This window comes from Psammomys obesus, unplaced genomic scaffold (genome assembly GCF_907164565.1).
Source record: "Psammomys obesus unplaced genomic scaffold, mPsaObe1.curated_primary_1811, whole genome shotgun sequence".
In the NCBI taxonomy this organism is placed as follows: Eukaryota; Metazoa; Chordata; class Mammalia; order Rodentia; family Muridae; genus Psammomys; species Psammomys obesus.
This window is the reverse complement of record NW_026587216.1, coordinates 17,065,558-17,093,335: the sequence shown is the minus strand read 5'-3', so window position 1 is coordinate 17,093,335 and position 27,778 is coordinate 17,065,558. Positions and strand designations below refer to the sequence as shown.

At 42.2% G+C, this 27,778-nt stretch overlaps 1 protein-coding gene across 1 annotated transcript; it reads left to right on the top strand.

Annotated features, from left to right (window-relative positions):
* Nucleotides 1–2,231: 2,231 nt before the first annotated feature.
* Nucleotides 2,232–27,315, top strand: Chmp4c (charged multivesicular body protein 4C). The gene is made up of 5 exons (XM_055603399.1): nt 2,232–2,520; nt 22,049–22,226; nt 24,354–24,468; nt 26,130–26,280; nt 26,467–27,315. The coding sequence occupies exons 1-5, from the start codon at nt 2,331–2,333 to the stop codon at nt 26,526–26,528; spliced, it is 696 nt and encodes a 231-aa protein (XP_055459374.1). The 5' UTR covers nt 2,232–2,330; the 3' UTR covers nt 26,529–27,315.
* Nucleotides 27,316–27,778: the final 463 nt, after the last annotated feature.

Genomic DNA, 27,778 nt, shown 5'->3' with positions numbered 1-27,778 from the left:
TCTATCTATCTATCTATCTATCTATCTATCTATCTATCTATCTATCTATCTATGTATTTTATTTTACACACAACACACATACACACACATATATTTATGTATATAAACACACACACAAACACAGCTGCTGAGACCATTTAGTATTGCTTGTACATATATGTATTTAGAGCTGGCCCATTGGAATTGGAAAACCCTCACTCCAGATGAAGTGCTACAGGCTATTCATGGCTGCTAAGAGAAGGATCAGTCTTTTCCATGGGTAAGCCCCCAATAGGATCTATTACTTGTAAGGCCTCATAACAACCTCTTCCCTTCATTTCATGTTATTTAATTAAACAAATACTTAATGAATTTCTCTTCTGGACTAACTTGGTGGGGGAGTTGTATAAACAATGAAGAGAACATAATCTTACTATTTAGCCCAGGTTAGCTTGCTTGGACTACAGGGGCACACCACCAGACCTGCTGGGGAGACCAAAGAGGAAAGAGTTAAGCCTGAAGCATCTCCTCCACTTTGATTGGCTGTGGGAATTTGACCCAGCTACCAACTGAGTCTAAAGGACTTCATGGGTTGGAGAAAAATAAACTGTTTCCATCCTAAAAAGTGTAGTGTTGAGGCAGCTTCACAGAGGTACCTTTGTGGAGTCATGAATGAGTTAGTAGCATTTTTGTTTTATTGAAGTTTTTTACAATAATCATGTAGAAATAGCTATTTAGTCACGTTTACCTGTGGATGGTTGATACTGCACATTGTGTACGTGATGCACAGTTGGGGCTCAAAGCTTTCAACCTTTACCACTAACTTTAAGATGTTAAGTTCCAGCTTGATTTCCCAGCATCTCAGATAGAGAGCACACCCAATTAAGGTGGGGTCAAGTGACCAGAGCTGGGAACAGCTGCATGAGAAAATGTGATCAGGGAAACAAGTATGGAAACATGTTCTAGGAGCTTTTAGATAGTTAACAAAAATACTGGTTACATTTGAATACATTCCAAGTTAGAGCGAAATGCATGTTACTAACTTTAGATGGACAGTACCATATGATATAAGCCTGTGGCTATTATGGAAAATTCCTCCTCCTCTCTCTCTCTGTGTGATACTAATAAATCTCAATGTTTATTTTTTGGCAAAATTTCTGCTAGATACACCAATGTTGGATAAAAACGGATCAATTGGCCATGATGGCATACAAATTGGTTTACTGATATCTTAGGTATCAAAGGTGAATCTGTCACTGACAGATGACAGATGATGTCTTTAGCAGTAGTGTGCTTTTACGATCCCATATAGATTCTGATGATGCTGTTCAAATATGGCAGTGTGGCATATAAGGGAAGTCCTTGAAAACCAGAGCAAAGACTAAATGCTGTGGGCCGTTTCTTGGCAATACACTTCCTTCAAAAGGGCTTTGAGTCGTATTCTGGCACCTGACCAAAGATGCTGCTCACCCCTCCTAGAGGTGGGGCTGACAGAAGGACCATGGAATAAAGATGATTTGTTTCCTCCAGGGTATTTTCTACTTTCTGTTTGGATATCCATGTAAACGTGTCTGACAAAGATCCAAACGCTAGAGTAGCCCCATTTAAAGTTCAGAGACACAACAATCCTGTATGCTTGGTATTCCTAATCACAGAAGTGAATGTGACCGCCAAGCACATACAAAAGCCCTAGGGTTAAGAAAAGCGGTGGCCACCATCTTCCACATAGTTGAAGTCTTGTGACGATCATCTATACCAAAGCACAATCAAGCACACACCGGCCTGCTGGACTGTACAAAGGCAGAGGTCCACCTAGCTAGTGAGACCAGCCTCTGCTGTGCCCACACCTTCATGATGGGGGAGGTCAGTGTCCTAACACACACTCAGGAACATGACGGAATCATTCTTGTTCACAAGAAGGGAGACAGCAACTCAGTGAACTCTGTCACACTCTCAAAGAAGCAGTTTGCATATCCAGGTGGGCAACCTGCACTCAGGTCTTTCAGGCTTGGCCAAAGACCCTTGGAATGTGGTGGATTTGCTTTTCTCTGAGCTGAGCCTTTTTTTTTTTTTTTTTCCAGCAGTCTCTCCTGGATGTGTTCCTAGTGCAGATAAAGCCTCTCGCTCTGGCCAACTTTTCTCTGCTCTCTGACTCCCCAGAGGGCGGTAGCGCCGGCCGCCCTGCCCCCTCCGGGGTGGCTATCCGAGGGCGGGGCCGAGCCTGGCCAGGAAATGCCCTGGAGTGGGTGTCACCTGCCGAAACAACTTGTTGACTCCAGGAGCAAAGTCGGCTCCGAGTGGGGCTCACCTGTCCGCAGTGCCCAGGGCCGCTCGCCCTCCACTTCTCGGCCATGAGCAAGTTGGGCAAATTCTTTAAAGGGACCCGCTCCTCCCGGGCCCGCGCGGCTCCCAGCGCCCAGGAGGCACTGGCCCGCCTCCGGGAGACCGAGGAGATGCTGACCAAGAAGCAGGAGTACCTGGAGAACCGAATCCAGAGGGAGCTCGCCCTAGCCAAGAAGCATGGCTCCCAGAACAAGCGAGGTAGGCTGTACCCCAGGCCAAGCCGCTCTCACACACTCCCAGCCCTACCCTGGGGACTATCTCCAGCCTGGGTTCCGCCCCCAACACTACCCCCTACCCCCGCCCTTCTAGGAACTGACCTGACCCCTAGAGTCTGGTGATTGAGCTGAGCTGAGCCAGGACCTGCCAGGCTGGCAGTATGTTCAGCGCCAAAACGTCCAGTAATTGCCATGAGCAACATTTGTATGTAATATTTAAATGACCCAAACCGATCTATGATGAGCCTGGAATCAAAATTGTAATGGCAAAATTAATATTACTGGTCATTTTTCTCCTGTCTTGGACTCATGTCTTGGACTTGGTAATTCTTTGTTAAAATTCTTTTTGTGTGTGTGTGTGGTATTTTGCGTATTATTTTTGAGTTTTAAAAATATTGCAACAAAAGGAATTTTAGGTTGTGAGTGCGTTCTCCGGCACCCCCTGGGTTTCACCCTTGGCTCACCGCTGTCTAGCCCAGCTCTGCTGTCTCTATTACTATACACACCAATTTTCTCCTGCATGTTTGTGATCAAGTCACAGATGTAAATGAATCTCCAGTGTTCTATTAGTTTATCTTGTTTATCCTCTTCTATTGAAAACTTCACTTGCCTGCTGTGCAGTTGCAATCTTAAAACAAACAAACAAACAAACAAAAAATAAAAAACAACAACAACACAGAATCAAGGAATTAAATATTAAGTTTCCTGTCACTGGCTTTTAGTGCACACAAAGGACTTTGAGTCGGTAATGACTCTCGGTGAGGCTGACGTGCCTTGAACCTTTTGCTCTTTGTCAGAGTTCATTGGTTTGTGCAGCATGGTGAGCTCTCTACCGGGCTAGGCCTCATCAGCACCTGCCGTGTGCATGAAAACCCAGCAGGAAGGAGATAAAGTGGTTAGGTCTTCATACCAGGTCAGTGGACGACCCTGCCGACCGACAAACTGAGTATTTGTGATCCCATGTCTGACTTCTTTTCCTTATCAGTGGTTTGGGGGAAGGAACCTTCTCCTTCTCCTCATGTTCATCCTTCGCTTTCATCTGCCATGGTCTAGGGGGTACCAAGGACGGAACCCAGGGCTTCATGCCAGGCAAGTGCTTTACCCCTGGGTCACACCCCAGTCCAGGTTAGTCATAGTGAAGCCCTGAGAAGAATTCGCTCATCCTGATGACACTCATGTTCAACTCAAGAAAGCAGTGATGCCTCATGGAGGTGACCTAGACTCTGCCTCTTCGTAGAGCAGTGGGCCTGGTACACATGCCTTTGTTGCCCACATGGAAAGGCCAAGTTTCCTTCTTCTCTGCTATTGCCTGTGACTTTTGTCACAATACAGTATGGCTTAGAGTTAAGGCCTGGTTTTTATTTTTATTCCATGTTGAAAGCTATTTTGGGAGCTTATTTGGTGGTATTCTAAGCAGAGACCATGCCATTACAGCTGGCTGAAAAGTCGGCGGCCACGCTTTGACTCCACCCTTCTCTTTAGTTGTGCACTCTTAGGACTTGCTGAGTGTCTGTCAAGGCACAGGCACCTTGTCGATTGCTTGGAAGTGTGTGCTCATCTTTCCTTGGTTTCCAGTGACAACTCAGTAAATGTCCATTTAATCATAGGGGAGATTGAACATCTGTTTCTAGGAATTTGTAAAAATGTAGATTTGTTGCAAGGAATGAAATGTACCATAATATGGGTTATACTGGTTTCCAGAAATGTGTGCTAAGGTGTTTCTTATGTGCAGCTTACATGACAAACAAGGACAAAACATCTGAAGAGAATGCTGAGTACCAATCCAGCTTCCTTAAGTCAGGGGAGTTACAGGTGCTTTGTGAGCTAGCAATTAATCGGAGCAAAAACTGATTCATCATCATTTAGGTATGTGAGTTCACTGATGGTAGTAGCCCTGGGAATGAGCCAAGGCTGGCTTGCAAGAGATCATCTTTAATCTAAGCTATGGAATGAATTCAGTCACAAGCCTGTACATTAGAAGCACCATCAATAGCATTGTGTCTCCCAAATAAACCAGGTAACTCTGTAGACACACAAACATTCCCTTCTGTTAGCCATGAAGACCACTTTCAGACATATAGGGAAAAAAAGACCCAAACTGTTGAGCAGTAAAAGGTTTCTGTGCTCTACAGTGACACTGCTAAATTAGCTGTAATTTACACTGCCGCCTGAGAGATACAGTGTATTTTCAGTCGAAGCTTTACTTCTATAGATGCTAAGCTGATGTGTCAGCCAACTTAGCTGAATGGCCACACTAGAAACTACAAGTTCTTCAGTCAGAATGTCTCTATAACAACAGAAACATCGACAGCATTTTGATTACCCAAAGGGAGCTTTACTGGTGAAATGAGTAAATTTAATTTTTTTAAATTTATCTTTCATTTATTTGTTTGTTTATCGAGACCCGGAATTTTCTATGTGACAGCGAAGACAATAGAGCAAAGCAGGGCACGCTGCTCTGAATCCCAAGCTCTGAACTACAATGCCAAATAGTTTGTATTGTGAGAACCATACAAACTTCCTTAAGAAACTAAATCAGAGTGCTAAGAAGGTCCCACGAGAAGCTCCTGAAATGTTTCTTTTGGAGTAAATGGAGGATGTGGGAAGCAGGTATTTCTCATTCAGATTTCTGAATGACATCAGAAAGAGAATACCAAGAAAACAGTCCCTCCAATTTAGCAGCTCTTTGACTATCAAATCGTAAGTCCTTCAGTGTAGTGGACATCAGTATATTTCAGGCTGACAAGGCTGGCCTTGAACTCAAAGAGATCTGCTGCCCCTGCACAAGTTCTGGGATTAAAGGCATGCACCACCACTCTTGGCTAGTGTTTAAATAAGCATAGTACACGTCAAAAGATGGACCTCACTGATAAAACTACAAATACCCTAAATGTGCAGATTGACTATAGCGGTTTATAGGGTACTTTCCAGTTCCCCAGGTTTGAACAGGTGATGGGAATCTCTTGGACCCATAGGTGAACGTCAGCATGGTGCCTGTTTAATCTCAAATCAGGGATAGTGAGTGAGCTGGATTTTGATGGAATGTTCCTCCCATAGGGCATACTCCACGCACTGGCATGGCCTGCCTCAGTATTCCAATCATGGTGTACTGGAGCACCCGAAAGGACAGTTAGAGCTTCACTGATCTCATAAATCAGATAAACAAATTGCTTTGCCAGCGCACTACTGGGTATTTATTTAAGAGTACACCTGTTGATCCGTTTTTCCTGAAAATCGGTTGAATTATAACTAGCAGCAAGGAAACGAGAAGTAGCTCACTCTGACCTCTTGACCTCAAACTTCTCTAGAGGTTATTATGGTCACGTACTAGAAAGAGTGTGAGTGTGCAACACAACCAAACAGGCTCTGCAGTACCTGCGGTACCACTGTAGTCAAGGATCTGATGGTCCTAAAGAGTAAACAAGAGTTTATAACTTAACTAAAAACTTTAGGAGGCCAGAGATGTTTAAATGCAGTTCGTTCAGATTACTAGACCTCTTGCTTTACACCTAATGCTCTGTTTTGGGCAAATTATTACACCTCACTTAATTCTTTCCCTCCTTCTTTGCCATGTCTCCTAGAGCAATGCATCGTCTGCCTGTTTGTTGAAGTCACCTGGACACCAGGTCCTGCCTCCAGAGATTAATAATTCTAACTGATTAGAATTGTACTCAGGTGTCAGGTTCTCAAGAAAGGGATTCCGGATTCTGCCCTGTTGCCCGGTTCTGAGTAGAAATCTAAGTCCACTGTAATTTTCTATTGTTAATGAGGTTGAAAAACCGGTCTGTCCCCCTCCCCAGCTTCCAGGGTCCTTTCCCTATCATAGGTCACAGAGGGGATGAATATTTGTACACTTTCTTGAGCTAGGGTAATCAACCTAACTCTTGATGCTCCAGGATGGTGGCCTCAGAAGCTGAAGTGTGTGGTTTGGCAACACTCCTTACAAGTGTCTGTTCCTATTTCTTCATGAGGCCATTTTTTTTTTTTATTAATTACACTTTATTTACTTTGTATCCTCCCATGAGCCCCTTCCTCCTCCCCTTTCAGTTCCACCCTCCCCTCCCCCTTTTTCACGCATGCCCCTCCCCAAGTCATAACATCCCAGATAGGGGATTTTGCTAAAATATAGTATTCCAGACTGAGTGTTGTAATTTGACCCAGAGCACTTGGTGCTGTACTTCAGAGTCCTGGTTTTAGACCAGTTAGTCCTGCTTCGGTTTACAGTTCTCACTGTAACTTTGTATCGCTGTCATCCTCAGACCAGTCAGTTGGCTTGTGTAGTTATTTCTCACATAGCAGTGAGAATACAGACACTCAGAGCTGTGTGGATGAGTGACACAGCTGTATAAACATCAGCCCCTGATCTGTAGCAATTTTTTTGAAATTGAAATTAGCTCAAGCTTTGTCTTCCAGAATAGCATTAACTAATTCTCCATTTCCTTTCATATGTTTGAGGATAGTAGACACTTCTCCAAGTCTTCCTTTCCTCAACTTCCCCATTCCCATTTCCTTGAAGACTTTTCTTGTGCCAAGGCTGGCTAACTATGCTGGGCCTAGAGAGGCTGGTGAAATGCCGTGGGACAGGGTACTGTGACCCTCAGAGTGAGTGCTGCCTTAGCTAATGCTTTTATGGCTCCTTCTTCTGTCTAGTCCTGGCCCTGCTGCTCATCTCACCCAGGGCCTCAAATCATACATTTGGAGGAGGATATGCAACTATGTAATTATATGAGAAGGTGTGGATCTAGTTGGGTTATCTAGCAGGCCATAGGCATTGAGCACATTGATAGAAAAGAGGGCAAGCAGATTTAGGCAAAGGCCTCTTCAGTGGCATTATACATGATTTCAGCGAGATATGGTGCTGGAGTCATTTGCTTTCTTTCCTCCAAGGTCTGTTTGGGGAAATGAGTTTCTGAGGCAGAGTCCTTCATGGAAACAAACTACTTCACTTCGGAGCCTGGGTGTGAATGGACAGGTTGAACCTGGACGCGGACATGAACTGCCAAGGCTGGGTGGGAGATGGAGCTGGGTGGTAATGCACTGGGATCGGGACCATATGGAGCCTATCCGTGTTCCCAGCCCACTCTTTGCTCAGCTGTTGATTTCACTTTCCACCTTCTTCCACCTCACACACTGGGACCAGGAGGACGTTGGTGTAAAGGGTTGAATGCCAGTCCAGGGAGGGCAAACACAGCTCAGGTAAGGGAGGCAGCCCTAAGTTGCAAGATCACGAGGAAAGTCTCCTGGGAGAGGTAGCTTACCTGATGGCCTCCTTTCTGAAGAGAAAGCGAGTGGCTCTTGGACAGTGGCGCTGGGATTCTTTCTGGATGCTTATTAAAATGCTAACTCTCAGGTTCCCCTGGGAGATTCTAATTTAGGAGCTTTTTGGTAGATTCCACACGCTGAATTGGGAAGATGCTCAGTGATTCTAATCACCACTAACGACCTGTTATTCAGTGAGGCTAGAAATGGGAGGGGCCAGCTGCTCTTGTTTCCTTCCCATTACTTCTCCTTTGGCTGGCATTCAGGAACCTGGATGAGAAATAGCTACTTCCCATGCCCTCTGTTTACTCCAGAAGAAACGTTTCAGGAGCTTCTTTTGGGACCTCATTAGCACCCCGAGTTAGCTCTTAAGGAAGTTCATACTGTTCTTATGCTTTTTATTATTAATAGCAACAATGCATATTAATTACACGTTAATAGGATTCGCTGTGGCATTTCTACATACATATATACATTTCTATCATAAATCAATTTTGATATAATAAATCCCCTCTTTTCCTATCTTCTCCTTAGTTTCTCTCGCTATCCCTAATGGTCCCCTTTCTACATTCATTTCACTTGTTTTGTTTTCCATATATGAGTGAAAGTATGAGATAAAGTTTTTCTGCGTGTGGTTCATTTTGCTTAACGTACAATCTTTCAGTTCAATCCACTTGCCTGTGTTCGAAAACATTTTACTCTTCTGTATGGCAACAGTCTATGGAGTATGTGTTGTTTATGTTGTTTATATGGAGAGTATTCCCCAAAGGCCACATGTCAAAGGCTTGTTCCCCAGTTTAGCAGTGTGCAGAAGTGGGCTTTTGAGATCTTTTTATCTTTAGTTCTCTGACCTTATCAGTGGATCTGTCAAGTGATTGCACATCACGTGATTGGCTGTTGAAAGATGATAGAAACTCATTAGGTGAGCCATCACTGAAGAGTGGGGCTCCTTGGGGCTGCACTCTTGGGGGTTCTGTCTTGTACTCTCATCCCCCCACCCGCCGCTGCTTATCGGTTAGGATGAAGTGGTCAGACTCCTGCCACGTGCTCCTCTGTATAATGTTCAGCCTTGCTGCAGGTCCTATGTAATGGAGTTTGTGGACCAGGAACAATGTCTGAAACTAGGAGTGAAAGAAACTTTTCCTCCTCTAGGCTGTTTTTCATCATCACAGTGACGGATGCTGACGGGCACACGATGCATCTTGCATTTTCCCTCTCTGGTGACCTGTGGGTGGGCACCTAGGTTGACTTCATGGTTTGGCTTGCATGGTCGTGCCCGGGAATTATGGTTCTAGGAGTCTGTTGGGTCGTGGAAGGTCTCAGACTTATCCCATCCTCAAGTTATCCCATTTCCAGTTAAAACCAGCCATTATCATGTGTTGTTTTCTTGGCTTCCGGTTGTCTGACCCTTTTGTGCTCCTCTCAGTGTGGTAGCTCCTGCACGGAGTTGTATAACGAGAGCGTTAACCAGTATCCACGCAAGGTGTTACTTCACAATCAACTGCCTCCGCCCATCTCACCCCAGAAGCTCCACATGGACATTCATTCTGCAATGGGCTAACCTCAAAAATCTGTGTTATCCCTAAGAATCATACCCACTCTGGCTCTTCCCTCTCTCATGTCCCTCCAGTCCCTGATAAGGACTCTATAAAACTTATATTCTCAGCCACATGCTTAAGTACTGTGCCTCATGGAGTGAACTAAGTTTTTTATTGTTGTTGTTTTCTTAGCTGTTCTTTAATTTTTTTTTTCTTCTGGGGTAAGAGGGCTTTACACAGCTGGAGGGGAGAAGACCAACTTGCAAAAGTTGTGACTTCCACACAAGCATCATAAGATGTGCCTGCGCACACTCACATATCACACACAAACACACACACACACACACACACACACACAAACACACAGAAAGAGAGAGAGTGGGCAAGCGAACGAGAGACTAATAAATAAAACATTTAAATTCTTGTCTGTGAAGAGACACCATGACCACAGCAACTCTTATTAAAGAAAGCATTTAATTGGGGCTTGCTTACAGTTCATAGGTTTACTCCTTTATCGTCATGGCAGGAAGCATGGCAACAAACAGGCAGACATGGTACCGGACAGATAGCCAAGAATTTTACATCTGGATCGGCAGGCAGTGGGGAAGAGAGAGGGACGCAGGGCCTGCCTTGAGCAACAGAAACCTCAAAGCCCACTCCCAATGGCACACTTCCTTCAACAAGGCTGTGCCTGCTCCAACAAGGGCATACCTCCTAGAAGTGCCATTCCTTGTGAGCCTGTAGGCGGCCATTTTCATTCAACCTACCACAACTCTCATCCTTGCTAACATCCCCTGTCCTTGTTTAAATTTCTATATTAAACTTATGTTTAGTATTTTACATTTGTTCTTATTAAACAACATCTGTAGTTGTCTTAGAATTTTTTTAAAAAAATTCCCATTTTATGTGAACTATTTTGTTTTGGTAAACCAGCTATAATCAGACTTTTTTGTTGTCACATAAACATTTATTAAAATATTTGATAAGAAAGATGTGAGGCCAAGGCCCTATGGCATGTTGCCTGAGACCTCTCCAAGGTGGCCACTGCAGAATAGCAGGATGTTTCATCTAAGATTCGGCAAAGCCTTTTGATGGCCTTTCGACAGATAATACTTGAGAAGGTTTTTATTCATCTAGATGTGAAAAAACTGGCCTATATTTCCAACCTTTGTCATCTTAGTTCTGTTAGCTTTTTTCTTTAGCCACACCCTACATACCTTGCAAGTTGTGTCTCCAAACCTAAAATAGCATCACACAGCTGTGGTTCACAGACACTGGTTTAGGGATTGAAAATATGTTAGCATCATGAGATCCACTGTGGAGCTTTTTACAATTACACACTACAAGACTGTGTTTCAAGAGACCAAGCGTGAATGACAGAACCGAAGTGCTCAATTTCTGGATGCTTCTGCTGTGGGTTGAGTCAGAAGGCCCCTGGGTGGCCTGTGGCTTTCTTTCTTCACCAGTATGCCACCAAGAAAAGAAGCCATGAGGTTGATTTAGTAGTTTTTATATTTGGAAGTCATTGGCTTCTCGCAATTGCTGTGTTCTTTTCCAACCTCTTTGAAACTAAGAGTGTGTAGACTTTTGAATCCTTCTTCAAATAAATGTGACATGAATTTTTGACATCAACTTTCTTCGATTTATATTGTTTTCATTTTATTGATTTAGCCAAAGTAAGTTAGAAAATATTTTACTGACTATGATTGGACTGAAATGATGAGCTGTGAACACCTTTGAGAAGCTGTGGTAGGGGGTCCTTTGAGCCACTCCTGGATGGATTTAGTGTTACTGTTGTGTTTGTTGGCATTCAGAACTACTTAATTCCAGACAGTTTCGTAACAGAAAACAAAATTATCTTCTAGTCAATGACCTTTAAGGCAAGGTACTTAATACTTAGCCTTTTGAGTTTATGATTCTTGCTTTGTAGGTCAGTTTTGAAATGGGCATAAGTCATCTATTTTGGTGCTTATCTTAGTTATTGTTCTATTGTTGTGAAGCAACACCATGAACACAGCAATTTTTAGAAGAAATCATTTAATTGTGGGCTTGCTTACTGTTTCAGAAGGTGGCATGGTGAGGTGCATGGTGGCAGGCAGGCAGGCAGGCGTGCAGGCATGCCAGTGGGCTAGTATCTGGGACATTACATCCTTACCCATAGGCATGGCACAGACAGGGCAAGACTAGACCTGGTGTAGGCTTTTTAAATCTCAAAGTTCTGTGGAACGTCCCTCATTTCTTCCTGAATCTTGCCTGCTGTTGACTTAAAACAACAACAAAATTAATCACTATCCAGGAAAGAAAACAAGCAAGCAAGCATGCAAGAACTGTGATCTGAATTACAGACAAGGGAAAGGAAATCATTCTGAATTAGAGTGGAAAATCTTACATTAAAAGTTAAATTTGAGCTGGAGAGATGGCTCAGTGGTTAAGAGCATTGTCTGCTCTTCCAGATGTCCCGAGTTCAAATTTCCAGCAACCACATCGTGGCTCACAGCCATCTATAATGTGATCTGATGCCTTTCCCTGGCCTGCAGGTACACATGCAGATAGAACACTCATGCATAGACAAATAAATAAATATTTTAAAAAGTTAAATTCTTGATTTAGACAATTAAAAATTATTATCTACCATAAATAAAATAAAGTTTACATATTTATACCAGGCTTGAATAGAAATTTGGGCTAATAAAATTTTTTATTATTATAACTTATTTTTATTTTATATGTATGGCTGTTTTGCTTGTACACCCCATGGCTTGTGTCTGCATTGGCCAGAAGGTGGCATTGGAGCCTCTGTATATAGCGTCACTGTGGGTGCTTGGAATTGAACGCTGGCCTTCTGGAAGAATAGAACAGTTAGGGCTCTTAACCACTAAACCATCTCTCCAGTTCCTGCTGGTAAAATTATTGAATCAAATACTTGAGAAACGCTTTGGATTTTCAAACGTTAATTCCTCATGATACATTTTACAGTTACAGTAGAGAACCATATTAAATATGTGTAAAATAATTATATAAAACATGTTATATATGCTAAATAAATGATATCCATAAGCATGCCTCCCCTGTGAAATTCAGCACAGTTTCTAGTCCTGAGACCTTCTGTTAATATTCGCTAGTTTCTTACCTACACATTTTCCTGACATTTTAAGTCACAACTGAGTCATAAAGTTTGCTAATTTGTGAGGTTATAAATAACAGCAGCAAATAAAAATAAACAGTTCCAGTTTGTTGTGTATTTTGCCCAGAGCCAAAGAATTAATTGGCTTTTTTTTACAAAGAATATCAAGTAGATTTTAATGAATATATTTGTATGTTGCTCTAATAACTGAGTACTGCACCTGCTTGGCAATTGACCTCTGAAGAAATTAATTATAAGGAATGAGCATCTTACTGGGTATTTGAAATTCATCTTTTGTGCTTTTGTCATAGACCACTAGAGGTCAATAGCAGTTTTTGAATCATGACCTCTTAGATTTACCTCGTCTAATACTCTCTTCCACGATACTCTCCTGCAAGAAGGCCTCATCTTTAGAAATGAGGACAGGAGCTTCATTTTTCTTTTTTATCAGACAATAATTTCAATTTTCTTGGTTGATTTGTGCTCCCCCCACCCTGTCCCCCTGAAGAAGGATGAATATGCTGATCAGCCTGGCTTTCTAATTGTTTATACTGTGATATTAATCAGTCATCAATATTTTAAAACACAAAATATGGTTCACAGATAATGGCTTGCTTACAGAATAGATCACTTCCAAGTGCTCCGTCTCCAGAACACCGCTGATGTAGCTTCCCAGTTTTACTCATTTTTATCTATCCTCCCATTACATAATCCCACACATCACTGTTGTGCTCTAGTCATTTTTTTTAAAGCACGTTGCTGTTTATCCTCTTTACTGGGGACCTCTGAAAATACTGAGGTTATACATAGGAAGCAGCTGATGTGATTTGCTGATATTTTCAAGGTATATAGTTGCTGATTTCCCATATATCCACGCTAGAAAGTTCATATTGGTTTGAAATGTGCATTGGGAAGACATCATGCATTTTATTGAACAGCATGCTGCATGTATGTATATAGGGCTTTGAAATATATACCCCATAAATCTCTCTTATTTTCTTCCTGTGTGTCTTCTCTACCACTAGAGACCAAACGTAATTTATGTATGTTCGTGTCCATGGGCACAGGGTACATTACATAGTAGTCATAAATGCCACCACCCTATTTTTCCACAGGGCCTCCAAAGTACTTCACAACCCTCTCTTGCTGAGCCCCGCCCCATCCATAATTAATGTGTATGGCTTATGGAACGAGGAATATGTGATTAGGTGTCCATTTCACATCTTGCCTTCCTGAAATTGTCACCTAATAGTGCCAGGCATGTGGTATATACTCAGAATGTACTTAGGAGACTGAAGTGAATGGAAAAAGAAGATGAAGAGGAGGAAGTGGAGGAGGAGAAGGAAAATCTTTTTCAAAGTGTAAAGGTCCAGGACAATTCATGATGGGATGATTCTGGGTAAAAGTCTTAAAATTTTATGTTGTTTCCTTAGCTGTTTTGAACATAACCCATGACTTTGAGCAGAACTGTTTAAGCTGTATTGTGGGAACTAAAGCTATGTACCACTAATGGAGGCATTTTCTAATGGATAATTTGCATATGCGTAAGAGCAGGGCTTATACTAAAAGTCCCTCGTAAAACATGATCATGAGACTTTCCAGTAAGAAACAGAAGATGACCTAACCAATTATGTATGACGTCTGTCTCTTAAGCATGCTCATAACTTGGCTGAGTTTTTGGAGCCTCATTATTTAGTTCTTTAGAGTCCATCAGCCACTCCTGAGCAAGAGAAGGACAACCATATTCTCATGGGTAGTTCACAAACAGGTTTATCTATGTTCACTGCATGTGTCAGCCTCCCCAAGTTTCTTACAGTTTAACAATGGCCCCTTTTATATACACCTTGGATGAAGGGGAATAGACTGACCTTTAAAGTCTAGATGTCTTGCTTATAATATGAACAATGAAGTGGCAGTTCTTTCTGCTGTCTTGAATTCTGTGACATTGATTGTGGAAAATGTCCCTCCTTGGTGGCATGGTAGACTGGAATTCTATCGGTCTGGTTTAATTTTGTAGTGCGTGGATGATTGGTACATTTGGCCTTAGGGAAGGGTTGAAGTGTTTCAGCAGGCGGCCTGTTAGCAGTGCACTTACAGGGCGCACTGTTCTCAGCTCCCGGGCTAAGGGCATGTCACTGTTAAGGGAGGAGACGAACCTCTGGCTCTTTCTCACCCAGAAGGGCCGACAATAGATGCCTTTGTTGTAGAAAGAATCTTGTCCAGGTCTCACAAGCCGCTCAACAGCACATGCAGGGGGTTGGGAGATTGAATTATACCTTCAAAGTGAGTTAAATTACATGGTTCTAAAAGTGTCCTTTGCCAAATCAGAGTAATGGTTGCCTTGTAGCACTTGTTTGCCGCTGGGGGCGGGAGGGAGACAGCTGTTTCTCTCTCAAATTGTTCACTCACTGGGAACCGAAGTCAAGTTCACTCAGGGGCCTCATCACTTCATATAGAAGCATTTCATGGGGAGACCTATTTGTACTTCTTGGCTTTTAGGAACTGACGGCTTCTTTTCTCGATGACTGGGGGAAGTATTAAGCCACCAGGGAAAAAGCCACAGTGGTTTTCAAGTGTCTTGGGATCAGATTCAACCATGCAGAAGATGTTGGGTTTATTCACACAGGATTAAGATAAAACAATTCAAAAGTCAATCTTGAATACACATCTACATGCCTTGCTTCTTTGGAACACATGGCTTGCATGGCCCCACTAGATGGAGCCAGCTGTGCTAAGCCAGGGCTATACCCCACGTCCCTGGGCAATGCCTCTTCCTCTTGGTGCTCTGAGCTGGAGGCTCGTGTCCAGTGCCATTTCTTGCCATCCTGGCACTACTATTGTTATTACTATTGTTTTCATCATACAGAATCTTTTTTTTTTTACTCTCTTATAGGAGAAAAACAAAGCTGGCCTTTTCCTCTGCTCCATCCATTTTTCTCCCCTGTTGGCTTAGGCCAGTTTGTGGTCTCCAGAATCGGAAACTATAGTGTTGGAGTTGAGATGCCAACTCTAGAGGGATTTTTCACATTTCTTCGAAGTGTTTTGAAAGCAAGGAACCATATGTCGGCTTCCGCGTTTACAGTGTGGTTGATTGTGAAGCAGGGAGAGACAGGGGAGTCAAGTGAAGCAGCTAGCCTGCATGCTTTACTGCGTAGTGTCAGGAACCAAGAGAGAGATCCTGCCTCAACCAGCAGGATGAGAACCCACTGTTGAAAGCTGTCCTCTGAGGCCCACACTTGCAGTGGCAACTGCGTACTCCTCACAGTGAGCATGGACATACGTGCAGATAAATTAATGTCTGATAAACAACATGTGCGTGTGCGAGGCTTGGGGTTGTGTCTTGCGGCTCCCTCTGTGGGACTCTTGACTCCTTGTGAAGGAAATGGGCGTGGTGGTCCGAATCTTAACGTTCAGGCGCCACAGTGGCCCTTGTTCGTATTCACTTAGCCTAATGCCTAAAAGCTGGAAGTCTTTTTCCATGAAACTACATAATTTCTACAAAGCCAGGGACTTGAAATCACAGGCCGCCGAGCACAGGGTTCTGCCGTCCTTAGGGTGTGGCTCTTGTTATCTGGGAGAGGAGCCTTCGCAGGAAGACAGCTGGTCACACTACATCTAGGTCAACATACACCCAGGCTCTTTAGTGGTTGAGGTAGGATTAAACCACAGACACAGATCACAAAGCCTCTCTTGTGCCAAATGGTGTCTCCCGACTTCCAAGAGTAATCTGTAGATTTTTAAAAATGGTAAACATGGCGTATTTATCAACGAAGAACTTAAATATTTCTTTACAAAATGAAGAACACCTTTAGAACCATACACATTGCTGAATTTTCAATAAGCATCGACCCAGCCTGATAAGACAGGGATGACACAGTGGCTGGGAAGAGATGTGCAGTTGGAGTCTGGCTTCTCAGGTATAGTCTGCCAAATAGCACTGTTTGCTGCCCCTATGACAAGATGGAGGTGTTTTATTGTATTGTGTTCATGTTGGCGGTTATCTGGAAAGCAGTGGACAGTTTGCCAAAGTAATTACAAATAAGATGTATACACTCATTAATTGGGAAAGTTATACAGATAATAGGATTTAATTACTAAATAAAACCCAAGTAGTATATAAGGTGGTCTTGTTATATATCATTAATTCTTGTAATCCCTTAGTCATACTTAATATAAATCTGTAGAATAGCAAGCTCAACTTTGAGATGAGGAAATTACTTTTCCAAGAGCAGGTATTTGCTAAGGCATAGAAGATTCACACTCCAGGCTTAAGGACCATATATTTTCTATGATATTGTGCTATTATACAGGTACAGAAAGCTATGGCAGTTTTCAATTAATACTTGTTGAACCTCCTGTAAAGCTAATAATACTGCTTTCTCTTAGTATTCTTTGAGGATTAAATGCCAAAAATCTTGTAAATTGCTTAACCCCAGTCTGGGTGTTGTAATCACTATTCTACGGCTTTGAAAAGACACCATGATCAAGGCAATTCTTATAAAATAAAGCATTTAATTGGTGGCTAGCTTCCTGCTAATGCTCCTCTCCCAGATAAGAAGAGACACACCTCGAGGGCAGCAGAACCCTGTGCTCTTCAGCCTGTGCTTTCAAGGCTTAGTCCACTGTCATCATGATGGAGAACATGGAGGCAGGCAGATATGATGCTGGAGAAGGAGCTGAGAGTTTTACATATCAATCCTCAGAGAGAGAGGAGATAGAAATTGGGCCTCTCATGAGCTTTTGCACTCTCAAAGCCAGTCCCCAGTGACACACTTCCTCCAACAAGATCATACGTCCTAATCCTTCTAATCCTTTTAAATACTTCCAGTCTGTGGGAGACTGAGTATCCAAATATATGTGCTCATGGAGCCATTCTTACTCAAACTGCCACACTGAAATATATAGAAATTCCTAGTTTTGTTGACTGCACTAGGAACTTGAGCGGTTGCTAAGAAAATAGGGTCATAAGCAGCTCTACCATTTTTAAAGGGTTTATAATTAGGCGTAGTTGAGGTGTGGTGGAACGGACTTTGTAAATGACCAATACCAGTGTCATAGACCAACAGTAGTTCTGAGTCCCTGGGCAGAGTGACAAAAATAGGGTCATTTGGCCATTCTCCCTGTGCACTGAGAGTCCCTCATCCAGCCTGATCATTAATATGCTCAGCCTTACTTAAGTGTGATATTACAATAAGGACTTTAGATCAGTTAACTTAAAAAAATAGTTTTAGATAATCCCTAAAGTACAGGTTACATAAATGAGAACTGTTCTGTAATTACAATGTAGATGCTGTTTATCAAGGGCTCCAACTGTGGATGTTGCATGCAAAAAGGGAGAGAAAGCAGACTCTAGGCAGATCTCAACCTCCAGCTGGGCAGGTGGGCAGAGAATCTGAGAGGACAGGGAGGGCAGGGAAGAACATTAGTATTTGCTAAGAAATTGATAGTGTCAGAAAGCCAGAGTGTAGGAATCACCAGCTGTTCTTATGCCTGCCATGGAAGGAAATCACGGCCCTCTCTCCACTGCGCGATGGCCTTCTCCAGGAGCTATTTTATATATCAATCCACAGGGCATACTATTCTCTAGTCTTTAAATTTATAAATATGAACCCGTAGAAGAAGATAAGAATTTCAAGAGAAGGAAAATAAACAAAGCAATGGTCACAGTAGAGAGAGAATGTTGAGAATAAAAGACTTTTAAAAAATCAAGTTATGTTTGTATTCAGGAAGACTAAGGAAGCTATTGCCTTTATGAGGCAATAATAGGCTGCCATCATAGTCAGCAACTAGGAAACTAGAATATGTTCTTAGAAATTAAAAACATGATGGAAGGTGTGGTAGCACGTACTAAAATCACCACGAAAGGCTAAATCAGGAGCATCAGGAGTTCAGGCCAACCTGGGCCACGCAAGACCCTATCAAAAAGCTCAAAACAACTTTTCTTTCCCCCCTGCTTGTATTCAGCAGAAAAATCTCCTGCAAAGAAGCATGGTGAGGAAAAGTAGGACAGAGTCAGTATTGAGACTCACAGGGATTTCAAAAGAGAAACAAAACAAAACAAAACAAAAAAAGAAAATGTTCACCAAGGCGGCAAAGGTGTAAATTAAATAAAGATAAGGGTTTCGGAAGAGAGTACATAGAAATAACAGAGGAGAAACAAAAGAAATAATAGAAAAGTCATTTTCTCAAGCTGAAGAAAAACCTGATTCTACAATATAAAAGTATCCAGACACCATAGCGAGAAGAGCAGCCACTATGCCTGCTCATCTGCAATGGATGGCCTTGCGAACTTCCTGCTCAGGAGGAAGAAGATGGCAGAGCACTGACTGAAGGCCCTCAACTCCTTGTGTTACAATGGGCAGATTCACTGCAAGATTGGGAGTGGAGCCCGAGGCCAACCTCAAAGGGGTCGTGGTGGCCACGGGGCAGAGGTCAGGCCAGCGACAGCCAGGCACTTCCATCATCTACCATCAACTAGAATGCCTGAGTCACCGTCAGCAGCACCACGCGTGGCCTGCAAGGAATGCCGCTGTGCTGTGTGGCCCTTGGCAGAGTCAGCGTCATCCCTGCGGCCTGTGGTGATGAAATGGACCTGTGCCCACAAGTGTGCTGAGCCCCACACCTCAGAAACAGGAAAGACATCACCAGCTGTCTCAGCCCTGTTTGTTGCCAGGGAGTACCCACTGGATGGTTAAAATAAGGTAATGCCTATGGTTAGTTAAGAAAAGAAAGGCAGTACCCATTCATCTGCTGCTGAACTCTCATAACTTGTAGATGAAAACAAAATATTAACTCTTTTCAGAAGAGTTCTGGAAAAAGCACATTATCTCCCTACAAAGTAACGAGTTTTTGTTTTTAAGTGAATTGCTGAAATGTTACTGCCCAAAGACAGTAGAATAGCATATTAAATATTTGAAATAGTTTTAATAAAGGGGTATGTAAAATTTAAGCTAGCACTTTTAATAAAGTGAAGGCGTTTTTAGACACGTAGGTATTCAGAGGATTTATGTGTATCTTCCTTTATATGTTTACATATGTAAGTGTGTGTGTGAAAATATTTTCCTGAACAAAAAAAAGACTCACTCCAGAAAAATGTTTTAAATATAAGAACTAGACTTATGTGAGATACAGGGAACAATAGTAAGAAAATAAACCAGTAAACACTATATTCAGTGTCAATCAAAATAAGTTTAATTGGGGTGTTAACAGGAGTCCTTTAAAGTTGAAATGATAAAAAGATCAGCAAACATCAACTAACCAAACTCCTGATTATTATTAATAATGTATCTTACTGAATAAAAAGATCTCATTGTGTAGATCAGGCTATCTTGACATTGGCTATGGTGCCCTAGGCCTTTCTCAAATTTGTGATCTCCCCTGCCTACGTCTCTGAAATGATGGGATTATAGAAGTAAATTTTTTGATTATTTTAATGAGATATTGTAGACTGTCATGCCAGGAGAATCTAGTTTCCAAACAATAACATGTAGATATTAATTTTAACAGGGTTTTACAACTACACATGTATGTATGTATATGTGTGTATACACAAATATAAATACAAGTATATGCATCAGAGGTCTAAATTTAGTATGTACAACTAATCAATAAAAACAAATCAAAGTAAAAATGAACAAAGATATTTATCATTCCACATAATGGGGAAAAAAGAGGATAATGAATAAATAAGCAGAAAATGTACAAAATATCACATTGGTAACAAATTAGTTATTACAATAAATGAGACTAAAATATGCATTAAAAATAATGACTATCAAGCATGTTGTCAGTTACATGCAATTTGCAACAGGTATTTTAGTTTTGAGCCAGGCATGGTCTTGCATTCCTGAGATTCTCGGATACTAGAAGTTGAGGCAAGACATTCATGAGTTTGAGGCCAGCCTGGACTACATGAGATCCTGTCTCATGGGCAACTAAACAAGCTAATGAACTATGTTTGAAATAGAGTCACATAAAAAAATACTGCACGCTGATTATAATTTTAAAAGGCCAGAACGCTAATTAAACATAAAGTAAAAGGGAATTTAAGGAAAGAGGGATAAAATGGGATTGAGTATATATATATTTTAATATGGATTCTCAAAAAAGTTTTTGAGGTTTATTCTTTAACAACAATAAAAAAAAAATTGCCAATCATGACAGGACTGCAGAAGCCAGCATCCAGGACAGTAAAGTACAGGAGAGATTTTCTGCCGTCCCGAGAGTCTTCATTTGGTTCTTACATTCTTTTCACTGTTTGCATGGCTTTCCTTCTCACACTATGCCACAGCTGGTCACTTTACATTCGGGTTGATTTTGCTTTGTATCAGAAGAATCACAAACCATGCCAAAGCCAGGCATCTTGCTGCCACCAAAGCGGATTCTGAATTCAGATGCAAAGATGGAACGGGTGTGTGGGCTGTGGTCTTGTACATTTTCTTAAATTTCTGCCTTAGATTCTGTTCCCTTCTCAGTGTGGAGGATTTCAGTAGTAAGCATTTGTTTTTCTTGGCTCAGGCAGCTACTGTGTCACTCCTGGTGGTGCTGCCCCTCAGGCAGCCAGAGGGGAGGAAAAGAGCTGCATCAATCACTAGTGAAAACCAAAAGGTCATGGCTGTGTGAGTCTCCGCACAATGAGAAATCTTTGGAATAAATGACTGAATCCATTGGATCTGCAGAAACAGATCGACCAGAGCAGACTGAGGAATTTTTTTCCTAACATTTGTGATAACTTACCTACTTCCTTCTGAATCCACAAACTATTGCACTTCTTTTGCCAAATCTGGTATCTTTTATCTGTGTATTATGTATTGCACATATTAGAGCATATTTCTGCTGTTCTTGTATTTTCCCCAAATGCCTTGCCAAACTGGATGTTGTGGCCTTTTTGGACGTTATCCGACTGGGTGCCCCAATCAAAGGATCCTCTTGGTTTCATGGCTTCATGGTGAAGGAGGTAAAGGGCCTGTAGGGGACTAGTCAGATCTTATTTCTCAGAGGCACTGCTTCGTTCTTTCACCAGAGAGCCATCTAGCTCTTGAGCAGAACTTTAGCTGTGTTGATTTCATGTACACTCATGTTAGGTGCAACCTGAAGGGCCATCTCAGTTCAGATCAAGATGTTCAGCTCCAGAAGCTGTCTGCCTTTAAGCAAATCACTTTACTTTTTTGGGTCTTGATAAATTTGCCTTTAAGAAAACAAGACTAGATTTGACGACAACCTTTCCTCTTGTAAAGATTGATTTTCTTTTTATTGCATGGCTTTTCTTAATATGTCTAACCTATACTTTCCCCTAGATCCAGCTTTAGCATAAACATTTCTGTGGCTTATTTTGTGACTATGAAAGAGGACTCCCCATCCTCTTACACTTGCCAGATCTTTGGAAGAAAGAATGAGAGGGTGTTTGAGAGAGAAGGTCTGGTGTAGAGATGGAGCGGCAGATGTACCTTGTAAGTGCCTCTGAGTTGATTAATGTGCTGTTTGTCTTCAGGTTTCATCAGTTCTGGGTCCATGCATCATGCATGGTCTGAGCCTCCTAAGTAAGCATAGCTGATTCTCCTGATACAAACCTTGCTTTCTTCCTGATGTAGCTGCCTTGCAGGCCCTGAAGAGAAAGAAGAGGTTTGAGAAGCAGCTCACTCAGATTGACGGCACCCTTTCCACCATCGAGTTCCAGCGAGAAGCTCTAGAGAACTCACACACCAACACTGAGGTCTTACGGAACATGGGCTTTGCAGCCAAGGCCATGAAAGCAGTTCATGAAAACATGTGAGTGACCCAGACTCCTTGTCTTCATTGTTGAGAAGAGCCTTTGAAATTGTATGATGATTTTGGAAAGACTGGGTCACTGTTTAGTGTATTGAATGGAATGCTCTCTCAGAGGTAGTTTCAAATGTACATTGACAAAATTTAAAAAAAACTGAAGGAAGAAAAACAAAGAATTTTCCTCTATTACCAATATTTCCAATATTTCTCAGTTCCTTTATGAAATCCCAGCTGTAAAGACCACAATTCTATAATTCTAATAATGACAACATCACTGAAGGGGTAAGAACTGTAGAATAATGGTTGTCATCTAGTTGAAAGCTGCACAAGAGCATGCAGAAACCCAGCCTCCATCAGCTAAGACAGAGATTAGACCTTTTGTTTTCAACCAAGTTCCCCAGGCTGGGACGGACACTTTCTAATATCTGAAAACCACTCTCTATTGGGGCTGTGTGTGTGTGGAGCCTACCAAGCCACAGAGGAAGACAGTCCTGATAAGCTAGGGTCGGAGGGAAGGAGAGGAGGACCTCCCCTATCAGTGGACTGGGGGAGGGGCATGGGAGGAGAAGAGGGAGGGAGGACAGGATTGGGAGGGGAAAGGGAGGGGGATACAGCTGGGATACAAAGTGAATAAATTGTAATAAAAAATAAAGAAAGAAAACCATTGAGATTAAGTATTAATTACAGGGGCCAGGGTTTATAGTTTTTTGGCTGAAATCTTGTTCCCACAATTGCCACATACCCTGGCAAAAGACTTTCTCCCAACTCAGTTTCCTCACCTGTAAGTTCTTGCTTACTTCCTCTGGTTGTTGTGAAATTCGGTGAGATGCTGGATATATCCAGCACAGTTCCTGCCACACAGTCAGTACTCTGAATGCATTTGGTCTGCATTCTCAGTGGGGAATGCAGACCTGGCCCTTGGCTGATTCGGAACAGTGAGAGTAGACTCCTGTCCAAGGGAGCATGCGCACAGCAAGTGCTGCGGGCCTTAGACGCGGTTCTGGTTCCAGAGGGTGGGAAGAGGTGATTGGGGTTGTGAAGACCTCCTTAAGGACATCTTGTTGCCTTGGTAACTCATCAAACAGCTGCCATTCTAGCCTTTCAGAGATTGCTGTCCCAGTCCGCTGCTGTTGTGCTAAGCTGACAGAAGAGGGTGGCAAAGCCAGGCTTTGTCTCTGGTTCTCTTAGTAGACAACAGTCCTTTTTTGGGCAGAAGTTCAGTCACAAACTTCGGTCATACACTCCCTTTAATAAACACATTTGCTACAATTCTAATAAGTATTGAGCGTTAGGGGTGGTAGGAAAATGATAAAAGAATTCTTTTTGATTGCATATGAGGCTATGTTGAAGTTCTCAGTTTTTGTAGTGGTAGTCTGAGAAACTGAAGAAAAGAAGAGTTTCACTGGGCACAAACTTTCAGGGCTGAGATTACTTAATAATGGAGGACACTGTCGCTTCTCTTCTAGCTAATCAGCTTGGCCTAGTTCTGAATTTGAGGAATGATTCAGAAACACTGTTACAGAATCAAGATAGAACCTGGCCTGTATCCTGCAGGAACTAAAGTTTGAAGCAGCTGTCCTGAGCCTGGACCTGCCTGCCTTCATTTGCTGAGGTTTAGGCCTTCATGAGAGAGAGCATGCTGGCTCAAATCCAGCTGTCCTTAGCCCCCTCCCATACATTGTCTTCAGAAGAAAACCTTCGAGGAGTCAGCATTGCAGAGCTACTGTGTTATAGAAAGTAATTCTCCTGTTCCAGAGCTTAGTTTCCATAAAGAGCTGCTTCAGGAAAGGCTGCTGGGAGCTGCCTTGCTGTCTTAGTCATGGTCATGCCAGGTGCTCTTCCCAGACTGATGTACAAATAATGTTATTTACACACTTGTGTCATTTCAAGTGATTCTCAGAGGTAGAAGGTAATACTGAAAATACACGTGATTGTATAGGATGGCTAAATTTTTTGACATGCAATTAGTATTTCTTTTTTTAATCACTAAATGATGAACCAAGGGATTTTTGTTACAGTGCTGAAATAACTAATGAGTATATCTGAAATCAATCTGGTTTTCACATGGAATTAAGTCAAGACTCATAATTGTAAGATGAGATTCTAAAACCCCAACAAAATGTTTCCCAGGGATCTGAACAAGATCGACGACTTGATGCAGGATATAACAGAGCAGCAGGACATTGCCCAGGAAATCTCCGAAGCGTTCTCTCAGAGGGTTCAGTTTGCTGACGGCTTTGATGAGGTGGGTGCCATACCAAAGAGTGTGTACTGCGGCTGCTGTCGGTGACAGCTTCCTATCACGTGACACAGACAATTTGTTCACTGCTTAGCAGATAAATGATATTTATTGCAAGTGAGTTTGCTAGAAGGGAAATGAGGTGTTAGTAGCTGATTTCAAGGAAAGATGACTAGTTTGGGAAACAGCTTCTTAATTAGGTTTCCAGCTATTAAGGAAAAAGCAAACTGCACGTGATTATGTAAAGTTAGTGACTTGTAATGGTTGGAGAATAAATAGTCCCATTATGAGGGAGCGTGAGCTCTCACATCTGGCCAAATGGAGCAGACGGTGTCACTCTGTAAGCAGCAGATGGATTGTGCTCTGTGGCTGTTAAATTGGGAGTTAGGCTGCCTCTGTTTATTACTCAGCCTATAAAACAAGTAATTGTGTAATTGTGGAAAGGCATTATTTACACTCCCATTCCATTGATATTATTCAGTCCCATAGTCCAGGAAGACTCTGGTTACACTCGTGGAGCCCACAATGAAAATTTCAGTGGTTCCCCTCAAGCCACACGGGTCCAGGATGAGGGCGTTGTTAGGCACATTCCAAAGGGACAGAATAGCACAGCTTCCTGTTTCTATGTCATCTGACAGAGGATGAGTCCAACAAGTGGAGATGTGGCCCATGAGGCTTAGGAAACGGTTTGCTGTTAAGCAGTGTTAAAAAACGGTAGGGGTCTGGGGCTGAAGAGATGGCTCAGACGTTCAGAGCATTTGTTGCATTTGCAGAGGAGCTGGGTTCTCTCCCTAGCATTCGGAGTGGATTACATTAATCATGCATATCGCCAGGTCTGTGGGATGGCCACTCACTTCCAGCAGGGCCGATGTATGCTGGAGGGCTTCCCAAGTCAGGTAGCTGTGAGCTATGTCAGACTAGGCAAGAGCTGATCCACATCTCTGAGGCCACAAGCTGACCTTAGCTTTCTACAGGTGTGGGGTAGAGGTTGCACCAAGATGAAGGCAGACGTTCTGGGGCCACCGTAAATGAAAATACACATTACACCAATTTTGAAGTTTTACTAAAACAAGCACATGAGTTGGGGACATAATTCAGAGGAAGAGCATTTGCCTAGCACTAACAAGGTGCATTCTGTCCCCAGCACTGTGAACAAAATCACATAAACACACAATTTATATTGACTTTGATGATTTGATAGAGACACTATGGTATCTTAAAAAAAAAATCTTTCTGTGCAATATATCTTTTCTATGCTTGTTTTATCTTCAATAACATTAACTCAAATAAAAATATTTATTTCCTCTAATTAAAGTGGCAGAGATTCTCAACAGGAGAAAAAAAAAAAAAGCGAGCACACTGGGAAAATAACAATCAAGGTGTGAATTTCCAGAACCTGAGGAGATTATATATTCAGCACAAATTACTTGAATAGCTGTTTACTGAAGTATTATAAGATTAACTACAACAAATTTGTACAACCCAAAATATTCATTTCTAATCATTGCTCAGTGTTGCAAAAAAAGAAGAGCTTAGTTTTAAAATAAATACTCCGTTTCACTGGGTAGCAGTTTTATTCGGGTAGCAGATGTTCTTCTTGTTGTGTTTAGGGAAGCCCACCTCCGGAAAACATTAACTGCGTAATTCTTTCTTTCTCCCTTGTTCAGGATGAGCTGCTGGCGGAACTCGAGGAACTGGAGCAGGAGGAATTAAATAAGAAGATGACAAACATGGAGCTTCCGAATGTGCCTTCCTCTTCCTTGCCAGCCCAGCCCAGCAGGAAGGCCGTGCCCTCCTCTGTGCAGCGGTCGAGAGCAGGTCTGCTACCCTCCCTGCGACCTGTGTTCACACGGGTTCCCAGAGCGCTAGCCAGGCCCGCTGTTTCAGTACTTGCTTCTGCCTGATTTGTATACGTAAACACATTTTCTGCGTAATTCCTGCCTGTTTTCTGTGCTGAGAGTATAAATGGCACTAATGACTGACTTTCTCACTCTTACATTCCAGCATCTTCCAGGAGGGCGGAGGAAGACGATGACTTCAAGCAGCTGGCAGCTTGGGCTACTTAAACTAAAATGGAAAAATTTGACACCTAAATTATTGAACTACTACACGTTTTTGCAAAGCTTAGAAGTTAGCAGAGGCCTGTTTTATATGGCGGATTGTCTTTTTAATAAAAGTTAAGTCATGTTTAGACACAGTCAGGATGGAAAGGGGCCAGTAGTATCATAGGAGAGCCTTCCAGATTGATGGATTTGGGACTGTATTTCTAGTCCTGGTACATAGCTGACTCTTTGTATATATGTATTGAAAGCGCCATATATTGAATTCTATTGACATTTGATATGTATTCAATCTTATAAGCCATCCATGAGAAATACCTAGGGTAACCGAGGGAAAATAGCTATGCAAATACAAGGCAGCTGTGTGTAGCCAGGTCACCCATGGTAAAAGTAAATATACTTTGGAACAGATCCGAAGTCTGTTCTAGTGAATCTATGTATACATAGTTTCAATTGAGTTTCAAGTTGAAAATCTTCAGGGAGCTTTAACTGCCATTTATTATGCACACTGAGCTTTGAGTGGGGCAGTGGCTGCCTCTCTCCAAATGTCTGAAAGCACTCTCAGATTAGCCTGCCGAGTGGGATCCTCCTGGGTCTCATCAGACACTTAGGAAGTTGAGTGAACACATGCCAGCCATTAAGACTCTTTTTTGGTTTCACAGGACTGCTCTTTCTTTTCTGTTTTGTGCTCTCTTGTACTTTAACAAAAACAAGCAAAAAAGCAAACACTTCACAGCATGTACTTTGTAAATATATTAAAATACTGGCAATTAAAAATATATCTTGAGTAAAATTTTGGCGATAATTATTCTTTAAATGAAAATAACTTATAAGGTTAGGTGTCATGCATGCCATATCACAGACCGTAAAATGACAATTACCACGATGCGAGATGTTCTGGTGTTCTCTTTGCTCATTTGAGCAACTCCAGGCTTGAAATGGGAGTCCTGGTTTCAGTGTGGGCTCCCCTCTGCACTGGCATAGGGGTCTCTGGGCCCTGCTCTGCACTGGCACAGGGTCTCTGGGCCGTTGTTCCGGATTTGGAAGTCTAAGTGTTGGGCTGGATGATCCCAGGGTTTCCATTCTGCCACACATGTTTGGCATTGGCTGTTTCTCTTGGCATTCTTCCTGCCCTGCAGAGCACACATACCAGATGCTCCTCATTCTTTAAATTCTGGCTAAAATATTCCATCTTGGGTAGCTTTCTTGCTTTATTTTATTTATTTATTTATTTTTCATTTCTTGGACTAAATTAG